Below are 12,360 nucleotides of genomic sequence, written 5' to 3'. Positions count from 1 at the left end.
GACAAACAAGAGTAGCAAATACTTCGCACAGGATATCGGCGAGAAATTTATTATTGTAAATGCCACCCGTTCTCATTGTAAATTTCAATCTGTGACGTACAACTTTGTCATTTCCTAGACTAAGAATGCAGAAAAACCAAATAAAACGAGCTGTAGGTGACCTCAAAATCGTCTTCTGTAAATTAAGTACACCAGTTTTTTATGGACCAGTTGTACAATCAAGTTCTTTAAGAAGCCAAAAATTTCATGCAAATGGGAGGAGTTACTCTGGCCAAAGCAAGGATAGATGCAGGAAGAATCCATAAACCTTCTCCACAGATCAAACCAGAAGCAACTGCTGGAACCATCACCTTAGCCTTCTTAGAGTTAAGTTTATGCCACACAAATACAACCAAACTTCCTATGCACATATCAATACCAAAATATCCACCAATTAGAAAGGGCACCGCCATCGCCATAGGCAGTGGCATCCATTTCCCTATCTTCTCTGGAGAAAGATCTTTCACCATATTTATTGCAACAGCAAATGCAAAGAAGCCATAACACAGCTGCAAACAGTGGTGAGGCAAAGCCGAGACACCTTGAACACTAATAATTGCCATATTTCGATAAATCAATGCATAAGGAGCCTTGAATTCACCATTGGGGTTGCCAATATCAAAGGCATTGTAGAACAAGAAGAAGCTTAGTGGCCCAATCACACAGCCTAAGGCTGTGCCAATAGCCTGGCTGAGAAACATAGTTTTTGGAGATGTCAAAGTTAAGTGCCCTGTCTTAAAATCTTGCATCAGAATGCAAGAAACGTTAGCCACTGACTTGATCAAACCACAACCAGCTAAACCAGCAATAACACCATGTTCTTTACCAGCCAATGCAGCCATCATAAAAAGTCCAACTTTTCCATAGTTATAGGCCATGTTTATATCAGTCAAACCAGAACCATACGCGTTGCAGAAAGCTAAAGATGGAGCAAAAAGATAGGCTATGATAACCCAATACCATTTGATCTCATGGAAAATTAATGGAATCATAATCACAGCAATAGTTCCCAAGGCTAAATACCCTACACCTCCAAACCACATTGGAATGCTTTCTCTAAGAAAGGCTTCATCATATTTTACATCCCCTGAGTTCTTGTTCTGTCTTACCCCAGCTGCTGAGATATTAAGAAACTAAACCAAGTCATATACCTAATCCTCATATAACAATTGTAGTTAATCTGGACATGTGATAATTTTTCCTTTTAAAGTTTACCTGGACTTAGATTTTTGCGTTTGAACCTCTCATGAACACTGCCTAGTGTGAAGTACATTATCTTGACAAAATTGTAAAGGCCGTCGCCAAGTAGGAGGGCAATGGAGATGAAGACCTAGAACGCAAGAAATATAGTACTAGAATAAAAATCTGTATAAATTTAGATTTTAATTAAGTACAAATAGGAGAAAAAGAAAGGAAATTAATTAACCTTGTAACCGTTAAGGCTTTTCATACTGGATTCAGGTATATCAGCAGGGAACCATTCTCCTTTAAGTTTTGCAATGAGAGGCCACATTACACCCCATGAAAGAACAGCTCCAAGAAGCAATGATATGTTCACTATATGTGGACATATCATTCCAGTTCCCACATAAGTCAAGCTAAAATCAAAATAAAATCTACAAACAAAAAAACAGCAGATAATATATGTTAGTCCATGATCATATGATTAAATAAAAAAATAACAACAACAATCCCAGTATATTCCCACAAGTGGAATCTGGAGAGGGTAATGTGTACGCATGGCTTACCCCTACTTAGTGAAGGTAGACAAGTTGTTTTCAATAGACCCTCGGCTCAGAAAGGTGAGAAAAAAGAAGAAGAAGAGGATATTAAAGCAAAAAAAACAAAAACAGAAAAGAAGACCTACGTTTGTTTCCAGGCTTTCAATCCAAAAGTAGGAAACTGTTGAAATCCACAATCCTCTTTGCCAGTATAAAACCACTGAAAGAAAGCCCATGAAAAACTATAGCTAAAAAACTTGAGGAAACTCTTCACTTGCTTTCTGCAAAGGAATCAAGAACTTTATTATGGCCTTATTAAGAATTAAAAATTACTAAGAAGGAAGATTTTAAGTAGTTTTACCTAGCTAGCTTATCACTTTTCCCATGAAAACCATTAATAAGAACTGCAGTAGCCATTCCAGTTGGAAATGTCAACTTATAATCCACTATCAACACCTATGTATAAGAACACCATTTAGAACAATGACCTCAAATTTCTATAAATTCAAATTTGAAAAAAAAACTCTTAAGAATTTAAAGTACCTTTCGAAGAGGAACCAATACGAAAAGGCCAATAAAACAAACTACTAGAAGATAGCCAATCATCCAACCAATCTCAAGTTTTTTGTAACTGTTTGATGTATTTCCCATAGTACCAACACCCGCTAACTCATAAGTTTTCTTGTCCATTCCCAACAAATAAGATCCTAATCCACCTGAAAATTCCACTGTATTTAGTATCATAATCACAAAAATGATACTCCTATTAGCAAAGAATTTCAAGAAATACATAATTAAAACAATACATTCAGTACATTACCTCCAAGAGCAATGCTGTAACATGCAACAGAACATGTTTGTATCATGGTATTTTCCTGTCTAGTAAAAGGAACAGAGACAAAACCAAGCATTTTAAGAATCTTGGTCCATGTCTGAATAAAAATATAGGCAAGAAGAGCAGCTGAGACATTCAGATTAGGATTAATTCCAGTTGTGAGGTTCATTTTCATTTGTATAACACTGTAAATGCATCCAATTATCGTACTAGCAATGATTCCTCGTAACGTGATCTGTTTAGTCCAAGGTTGAATTCTCATCGTACTCTCGGATAATTGTTCCTCCTCCTCCTCCCCCTCATGTTCTTCTACAGCCAAATCGCGAACTTGCTCTAGTTCTCTATTGTTATTCATGTCTTCTGATGGAACAATCTGCATCAGTTTAGATTTTTCTAGTTAAAAAAAATGACACAATTTATTTAAACATAGTAAATTTTGCACTAATTAAGATATTTAAATAGATTGAGAAAAGACCTTGAGGAATAGCTAGCTAGCTGAAATGTTAGTTAGCTTCAATGGTGGAAGTTAGAGATAAAATAATAACTACTACGTAAAAAGTGAATAAAGTAGAGCTACTAATAATTCTTGGGAATTAATGCTTACCAAAAAAAGATATCAGACTGAAAGAATGAAACTTTTTTATAGTGAAAAATTCCAACAATGTGTTCTATCTACAAGTTTACTTCCTTTTCGATCTGGTCCCAGATTTGAGAATGAATTCTCTCAAACTCAATCTTAAATAGTATTACTATTACTCCAACTATTTCGAGATTGTGCATTAGTTTAATATTTACTCACAAAAATCTCCATACTGTGAGTTGTCTAATTTTATACATTTATTTAATTTCTCATAGTACTAAGAAAGAAAATTATAGATATTTATGTACACACACAAACACACATAAAGAAAGAAAAATAACAACCATATATGGAGGGAGAGTATCTCGGTGGCATGCACACCTTATCATTGACCTCTCCATTACAATTGAGTTTAATTTTTGTGCACCGAAGTATATAAATATTATTATCACGTTAAATTAACCTATAACAATATAACATAAAATCTTTTTATACTTCAATATATATGACTTAAATCCATAAGTATAATGCACTAGTAGAGGAGGTTCTTCCATTATAAAGTCATTCAACTTTTGGCATTTTATGTCTCTTTCTTCCTTTTATTTATTTATTGGAATCTACAAATTAAATGATTTAGACCCCTCCTCCTAACAAATAGACACCGACCTTTGTAGTTGATGTAGCTTATTAGCCGCAGGTTTAACTGAATTTAATATTTTTAATACTTAACAATTAAAGGATCTGCCTATGCCAGAGGTGAAGCTATGTAGAGCCATAGATGTTCAATTGAATCCCTTTCGACAAAAAATTATGCTTCGTAAATAGAGTAGCGATGGTATTTTATTACTATATATAAACAATTGAATTTCTTTGACATAAAGGATGATTGTAGTGCAGTGGTAAAGGATGTTTAAAAACTGTTATAGGTCAAATTTAAATCTCAAGTACTATGATTTAAGTATTTTTTTGAATAGCCTTACATAAATTTCTGGTTTCGGCATTGACGTGTGTCTTTAACATTGGCTCTGCCACTGGTGCGTGTGTCTTCCATATTTTTGTTTGAAAAATTCGTTTTATTAGCAAGTACTTTTCAGAAAGGCTATATTCGGATGAAGAAAATTTTATTATGATGATAGTTCTTTTTCCGAATATTATGAGTTGGACAAGTCAGTTACACCAAAAAAGATGAATAAGAGACGTGGACACGGACATATGGAGAATTCCCTCATCTTTATTTGATTGGCTAAAATGGTCAAAGAGATTCTTCCTGTTGGTTGCCTTGATAACTATTTCTCGCTATTATATTCTACATAATATGTATTAAATATTTACAAATAGAAAAAAAAATTGTTTCCCGTGTTCAATTTATAATTTTAAAACGCCCTAAAATGATTGAAACTATTAAGATTCACTTAAATAAATAAACTTAAATTTGATATATTGTTTTCTCTATCAAACAAAATTTTCAAGTTGTAGTCAATAATTGAATAGTTCTACGTAAAATGAATGAAACAGTATTAATACTTTAAAAATACCATGCCACTTGGACAAATTGGAATCACATGCACAAGAAAAAAAGAAAAAAAAGAAGGTAAAGGGTTACAGACTTACAGTTAGGTTTTAGTGAGAAAATCATAACATTTTGCCACTTGAAAGACAAAAACAAAAGAGTAAAACGTCACACAATATCTAAAACGTCACTAGACTACTAGGGAGAACCAAGTTCAGCCTAGCTAATAAGCAGAATACTAACACTAGTTTTAAAATAGCCATACTTCATTTTAATATATATACTGGTGAATGAGAAAAATAACTGCGATATAAAAAAATCTTGCCTTGTTTTGACTGATATTCAAACAATTGGGATATAAATATCTAGGTATGGCCCCAAATTGGATTTTTTGTACTTGGCAATTTGATTAATAGAACAGGATCCAAAACTTTATTTAATGAAATAGTAACAATATTTAAACCATTATTTAGGAAACATGTAGCTGAAAATTAGGCATAAGCAAGAGAGGAAGACGTGGAGACAGACACCTAGCCACTTAATCATTCTCCTTTCTTCACTAACAATTATTGCTTTTAAATTCCAAATTAATTGGGTTCCGTACTAATCCTCTGTCTGTTTCCATTTCGTTCTGTTCAGTTTCTTTAATATTCCGACGATCCACTATAGTTTAATATAATTTTTATGCTAGCTGGTTGTCACCTTACTATAATGCCCAATGATATACACAGAATATGTGCAAGCGGCATCTTGTCTATTATCACAAATCAACTTATTTGTTAGTTTGAGTATGCGGTTGTAAATGTTCTAAGATTTTACTTCTTATCTTAAATTGATGTTTACTCTGTAAATGGTATATTAACTGAATAATACACCTTATGAAAGATGCGAGAAGCGAGACTTAGATGATTTGAACATGTGAGGAGGAGGAACGCAGACACTGGAATTGGAGAGAAGTGATTAGGCAAGACATGACGCAACTTCAGCTGACCGAGGACACGACCCTTGATAGTAAGATTTGAAGATCAAGGATTATGGTAATAGGTTAGTTAGTTTAGTGTTCTCCTTATCATACCGGTAGTATTAGCAGACACGGATCCATGATTTAAATCCTATGAGTTTAATTTTAAGATTTTTAACATTGAACCAATTATATTTTTAAAGTTATGGGTTCATATCTACTATTTTTGCAATTTTAATGAATTTTTACATATAAATATTTACTCCGCGTCGAAAGTTATGGGTTCAGTTGAACCCGTAGCTAGTACGCTACATCCGCCTCTGAGTATTAGTATGTACTTTCGTATTTTGTTGGTATTAGATATCGTTTCTTTCATTTCTACTATCTGGTTGTTATTTATGCTGCCTTCACATGGTTTCTCGTTGTTACGCTTCTTATTTTTCTTTTCATTAATGTGATGCTTATGCTTTTCTGAGCCGATGGTCTATTGGAAATAACTCCTCTATCTGTATAAGGTAGGGGTAAGACTGCATACATACTATTCTTCTCAGATCTCACTATGTTGGATTATATTTTATTTTTTTGTTGTCGTAGAATGATGTCTTTTCGCTGATAATATAATAATATTTTTTAAAGTTAGGAATGACTGCGTTGTTTGATGTGATTTGAAATTTCGACGAAATTCGTATTATATTTTGGGACATATTTATATAATTGGTTGAAGTCCCGGGGGGACTCGGGTGGATTTCGGAAGGTTAACGGAACAACTCGGAGTTGGTTTGCAAAGCTCGCAAAGGTAGAGTTTCTTTCTTCACTTTTACTTTCTTTACTTAATTTTCCCATTTTAAATCTCGTTCCAAGTGTCAAGTAGCTTCCAAATGGTAGTTAAATTAAATTATGGGTTTGTTTATTTGTGCCTACCTCCACTGCCATTAGGATCAAAATCACCTTGGAACAAACAAGAATAAATAATTGAAATTTCAGAAAGATGGTACACAAACCAAGTGAAATGCAGTTAAGATTGTACTTTGAGTCAATGGTTGCTGAAGTTATGGGTATGGACATGGCGCCGTGTGAGCAGCGTAGAAATACCATATTCTGCATGGTATCACGTTACATCGCTGCGTGAAGATTTATTATTATATATATATATATATATATATATAATATGAATATATATATATAAAATAACTGTACTTGTATATTATAATAATTTATTCATTATAAAAATAACGGTGCTTGTCACTATGAAAAATCGTGCTGCATTGTATATGAGCAAATGTTGGATAATCAAGAAAACAATGTGGAACCCCACATGGAGTTCAATAATGGATGTGAACTGCTGAACCAGGAAACTCCTAGAATTTCATATATTGATGGTTCTGCTTTTCATGCTATCTGCATAAGCGGAATGAATAAGATTTAGGGTTAACAAACTTCGAATTAGAACAAAGCGCAGGACTTGGAGTCAAGCTGCTGATTATTGGGGACTACGCAATACATTAGGAAAGCCGCGAGAGAAGTATTAGGGGTCTCAAAGGGTTACTCTGATGGTCACAAGGGAGACTGGTGGTGGAATGGAGAGGTGCAAGAAAAAGTGAAAACCAAGAAAGCGACGTATCTGAAGCTTGTGGAAAGTATAAACGAGGAGGAGAAGAGGGCAAATAGGGAGCAATATAAGTTGGCTAAGAAAGAGGTAAAGCTAGTAGTCACGGCGGCTAAGACTGCATCTTTTAGTCGTTTGTATGAGGAACTATGTCACGACCCAAAATCCAACTAGTCGTGATGACACCTAGCCCAACCCGTTAGGTAAGCCAATTAGCAACAATAATCCAATTCATTAAGATCTACTAAGAAATGAAATGATAATATAACTGAACTTCTATACAAAGAATTCCCAAGGACTGGTAGTACAAATTATGAACTTCTAAAATTTAGAGTTTGCAAAGCTCGAATGAAATAAATACATCATCTGTTTGAAATATACATGAACAGATTAATAATTCTAAAGCTACTAAGAACAAGAGGCAGCTATGACCAGAACGCACGTACATCTGTTTTTATATGGCTTTTCGGTGCTGTCATTTCTTGTCTATATTTTTATTAATGCGTTGTTTATACTTTCCTGAGCTGTGGGTCTATTAGAAACAACATTTCTATCCTCAAAAGGTAGGAGTAAGGTCTACGTGCATACTACCCTTTCGAGACCCCGCGGTGTGGGATATTACTAGGTATGTTGTTGTAGTTGTAAATTTAGAATTAGTATTGTTTATTAAACATATATAAAAGGGCAACCCGATGCACTAAGCTCCCGCTACTAGAAATTTGCTAAAAACCGATCAAAAAAACCAACCAAAGTTGGTCGGTGTTTAGATGGTCGGAATGGCTTACCGACCAAAGTTGGTCGGTAGCTTAAAACGACCATCTGGCAAATTTAAGTACATACCAACCAACTTTGGTCGGAAACATATTTTATTAATTTAATTTTACCGACCAAAGTTGGTCGGTTTAACTAAATTATGTTTTTTATTAATTATTAAAATTTAAAAAAATCGACCAACTTTGGTCGGTAATTGAATATATATATATTTTTTAAATAATTAAAATTAAATATTACCAAACCAACTATGGTCGGTAACCTCAACAGTGCAGGCAAAATACCGACCAAAGTTAGTCGGTAATGTTGAATTCTGGGAATTCAATGTTCATTAACCGACCAACTTTGGTTGGTATTTTGGAATAATATTTTTTTAATTAAAAACCGACCAACTTTGGTCTGTTTTTCTGGGTTTAATTTTGGCATAAAATGCCTGTTTTGGCAGCTACACCACATGCCAGCATACCAATACATCTAATAACAACAACAACAACAACAACAATACAACAACAACAATACAACAACAACCAAAACATTCAATAAATACTTTAAAATGAACAAATTAAAGTTCAATTGAACATAAAAATCCAAAACCAAGTTAAAACTAATTATAACTAGTTCAAAACTGGTTCTATTTGTCTAGTTCAAAGTATATAAAAGTCAAGAGGTATTTTCTACAACATCATCATCACCATGTGATGAATTTTTATTTACCAGACGGTATAGAGAACGGTCTTGTGGAGGACAGGAAGAATGATCACGGGGAGGACGGGAGGAACGATCACGAGCAGGACGGGAGGAACGATCACGTGGAGGTCGACCCTCTAGAGATGACTCACGAGATCAGGGCAACGGAAAAGCTCTACTAGATAGGAGAGTTCTGATCTGAGCTTACATGCCAAGGAATTGAGTATCTCTAAACCTTTCTCTTTCCTTGGCCGCTTCTAGCTCGGATGTGAGCTTTGTCACTGTCTCCCGCATAATGAAGAGGCTCTCCCTATTAAGTTGCTCGCCTTGCGATGAAATCCCTATTCCTCGTATTCCACACTTATAGCGATGGAAGTTTTTAGTAGGAAACCCTTATACATTCCCCAATTTTGGACCGCCAACAGACTCCAACCATATTCTTTCAGCATCCTCATCCGAAGGTTGGGTTGGCTCACCCGATTCACCAGCTGGATGACTGCAAAAGAATTCTTCCACGTTACTTTGGTAGTGACCCTATATTATTAAATTAGTATTTCAATTTTTTTATAAAAGTAAATTATAATACTTAATGAAAATTGAAAGCTCACATATGCAGTCGAGGCCCAATTCTCGACCCACCTATCTTGATCCCCCTCTTTCTTCTTCTTCACAATATGCGTCTCCTTGAATAGATTATCATGACTCATTGGACGCCCATACTTCTTTTCCTGCAAACAAATTAATTTAGTTAATAAACAAAATAGATATACTTAAAAAAGTAAAATAATATAAGCAATTACGTACCAATCTTCTTTTTATTGTTCCTAGGCTGATCGCACCTCCAGTATGCAATGAGCCTCCCTTCTCGGATGCGCGGGCTTTCTTTCCTTTTTCGCTCCTCTCTAAGGACTTCGCGGTAAGCCATTGCCTTTACAAATCATTCCACAAATTCTCAAGTAACCAGCCAAGACTCTTGTTCTTCTTTCTAGCATCCAAGAAAGCATCCGCCAATCTCTTGCGAGCTTTATGATGAAAATTTGCAGCCACTTCCGCGCTATAGCGGTCTTCCCATACACTCTTGCTCTGTATTTCAAAAGTTAAATATTAGTTGGAAATATCATAAATATAAATTATTAAATTGTTTAAAATAACACTTATACCTTAAATTGATTAAAAATTTGCTCCTTCAGCGAGAATGGGCAATTAGTCCAAGTCGCATAAGGGCCATCATAAAGCTTTCTGATGGCATTGGTGATTATCTTCGTAGTCTTATTACCCATCCTGAACCTGCAATTTAACAATAAAAACACATTAATATCTTAGTAAAAATGTTACAAATCAATACACGCAAAAAATAATGAATAACACTTACCCATCACCCTGAGGGACTATGATGATCCTGCCATATCGATCATAATGCACTACCTCGTCATCACCATCCAAAGCATGTGAAGACGGTGTAGGCGGGTCGGAGCTACTACCTCGCAGGCGAAGGCCTGCAATAGATGCAGTCGATGATGAAGATGGTTGCGATCCCTGTGACTGCAACATAGCTGGATGCGACCCAAGTAGATGTGATACTAATGGTTGTGACCCTAGTGGTTGTGACCCGAGTGATTGTGACATAGATGGATGCGATCCATGTGGCTGTGATATGTAGGGATGTGATCCATGTGGATGTGATGTAGATGGATGCAATGCAGATGGTTGTGAGGCAGCTGGACTGTATGTCAGACGTATAGTACTATGGCCCTGTGATGGAAGACCTGGTGTCTGAATGAAGGTATACGGCTCGTGATGCTGTGGCAACTCAGTATAGTCGTGTGGTGGAGTATAAAACATAGGCATCTCTGAAAAGGGTAGACAAGAGGGACTATTATTTTCTACCCTCCTCTTTCCCTTCCTACCCTTTTCTCGACCTCGAGAACTAGTAGGGTTATTGTTACCTTGACCCTTGCCTGTCATATGCATAATATAATACACATTTAGATTGAAACATATAAGAAACTAGCTATAAAATGAGAGTGCTTTAAAAAACCAACTTTTTAATCCTCATCGACGTATTGTTCCTCGTCCGAAAATTCTTCGTCCTCACTTGTTTGAGCTTCATCAGTTGATTCTTCATCCTCATTTTCTATAATTGTTACTTCATTTATATCAACTTCTTCCAATATGCGTTCAGGATGTTCCAAATCATTTTCTAACTGATCGTCCACTATTTGGTGAACATTGGAGATATCGTCTTGATATGCAACATCTAACACATTCTCGACTTTCACCCTACCTACATGCTTAGTTTTTATTAAAACCCACCAATCGGACTTATTCCGGCGCAATGGATAAGGAGCATAATACACTTGCCTAATGTTATGTACTATTATGAAAGGATCATAGCGATCATACTCCCTCATATGATTAACCTCAATTATGTTGTATTGATGTACTCTGGATATGTCCTATCAAAGTGCTTCCAAGTTTCTCCATCTGAAAGATGACACATAACACCAGGTGGTCTTCTATTTTCAAAGTGCCATCTCATATGAGGAGCAGAACTCATCGACGTATATAACCTCTTTAACCTAGGTATAAGAGTAAATAATGCATTGTCTTGACAACGACCATATTCCCGTTGGAAAGCCTCTTGAAACGAGGCTTTTTGCAAAATTTACAACTGTCTAAAGTTGCATCATCTTTATAATATAACATGCAACCATCTTCACAACAATCAATTCTCATTGACGAAAGTCCTAACTTAGAAACCAATCTCTTTGCCTTATAGAAATCACCAGGTAAGTTGATATTAGGGTCAACTAGTTCACTCATAAGGTCAATGAAAGAGTCCATGGCTGCTTGAGAAATATTCCAATCAGATTTGATACTTAATAATCTAACTGCAATAGACAGCTCAGAGTGCGGACTTCCTTCACGTAGTGGACGACTAGCTTCCTCTAACTGTTCATAAAAATGTTTTGCGTCATCATTAGGAGTTTGTTCAACATTTTCATTGGGCTCACCCCCGAAGTGCATCCCAAAAGCATCCGCAACCATATCCTGAATTCTAGAATCAAGATTTGTATTCTCCACCGACCTACTACTTTCACCAACAACCATGTTATGAAATATCCGACGGCTACCATCGATCTCTCTATGATTAGTCCACACAAAGTAATTCTCTATAAAACCCTTCCTATGAAGATGAAGCTTAACTTCCTCCGGTTTTTTAAACTTCATACAATATCACCTGACACAAGAGCACCTAATTACTCATTCACTTTGGTATAGTGGAAGTGACATTGCATGTCTAATAAAGTCATCAACCCCTTCTACAAAATTCTTCCGCAATCCCCGCCGATTAGGATAATTCCTATTGTACATACAAGTACGATGTTCCATCTATATAAATAAAACAAGAACAAATTAATTTATTCTACAATTATAAATTAATTATATCTTTTTTAGTTAATTCAAGATAATTATTTTTTCCTAATTGCACCAATTTATATCCTAAAAGTTTAATTCATATCCAAAAGGTCCAATTCATATCTTAAAAGTTCAATTCATATCCTAAAAGTTCAATTCACAAGAACAAATCCTAAAAACTAAAATTTCAATTCATATCCTACGAGTTTAAACATAAACTAACTAAACTA

General features: G+C 35.3%; 1 protein-coding gene across 4 annotated transcripts; it reads right to left on the bottom strand.

Annotated features, from left to right (window-relative positions):
* Window positions 1–12: 12 nt before the first annotated feature.
* On the bottom strand, window positions 13–3,411 carry LOC104085368 (metal-nicotianamine transporter YSL1). 4 transcript variants are annotated; one of them, XM_070182943.1, is made up of 8 exons: window positions 3,200–3,411; window positions 2,581–2,968; window positions 2,304–2,476; window positions 2,122–2,216; window positions 1,907–2,041; window positions 1,466–1,655; window positions 1,255–1,369; window positions 13–1,156 (listed from the first exon to the last, which is right to left on the bottom strand). In XM_070182943.1, the coding sequence occupies exons 2-8, from the start codon at window positions 2,948–2,950 to the stop codon at window positions 228–230; spliced, it is 2,007 nt and encodes a 668-aa protein (XP_070039044.1). In that variant the 5' UTR covers window positions 2,951–2,968; window positions 3,200–3,411; the 3' UTR covers window positions 13–227. The 4 variants fall into 4 exon arrangements, with proteins under 4 accessions (XP_070039044.1, XP_009587674.1, XP_033509093.1 ...); XM_009589379.4 differs by lacking the exon at window positions 3,200–3,411 and adding an exon at window positions 3,071–3,199; XM_033653202.2 differs by lacking the exon at window positions 3,200–3,411 and having other exon boundaries at window positions 2,581–2,988.
* Between the last annotated feature and the right edge of the window lie 8,949 nt (window positions 3,412–12,360).

The sequence above is a fragment of the Nicotiana tomentosiformis genome, chromosome 8, assembly GCF_000390325.3.
Source record: "Nicotiana tomentosiformis chromosome 8, ASM39032v3, whole genome shotgun sequence".
In the NCBI taxonomy this organism is placed as follows: domain Eukaryota; kingdom Viridiplantae; phylum Streptophyta; class Magnoliopsida; order Solanales; family Solanaceae; genus Nicotiana; species Nicotiana tomentosiformis.
The sequence above is the reverse complement of the archived record's forward strand: the minus strand, read 5'-3'. Positions and strand labels throughout refer to the sequence as shown.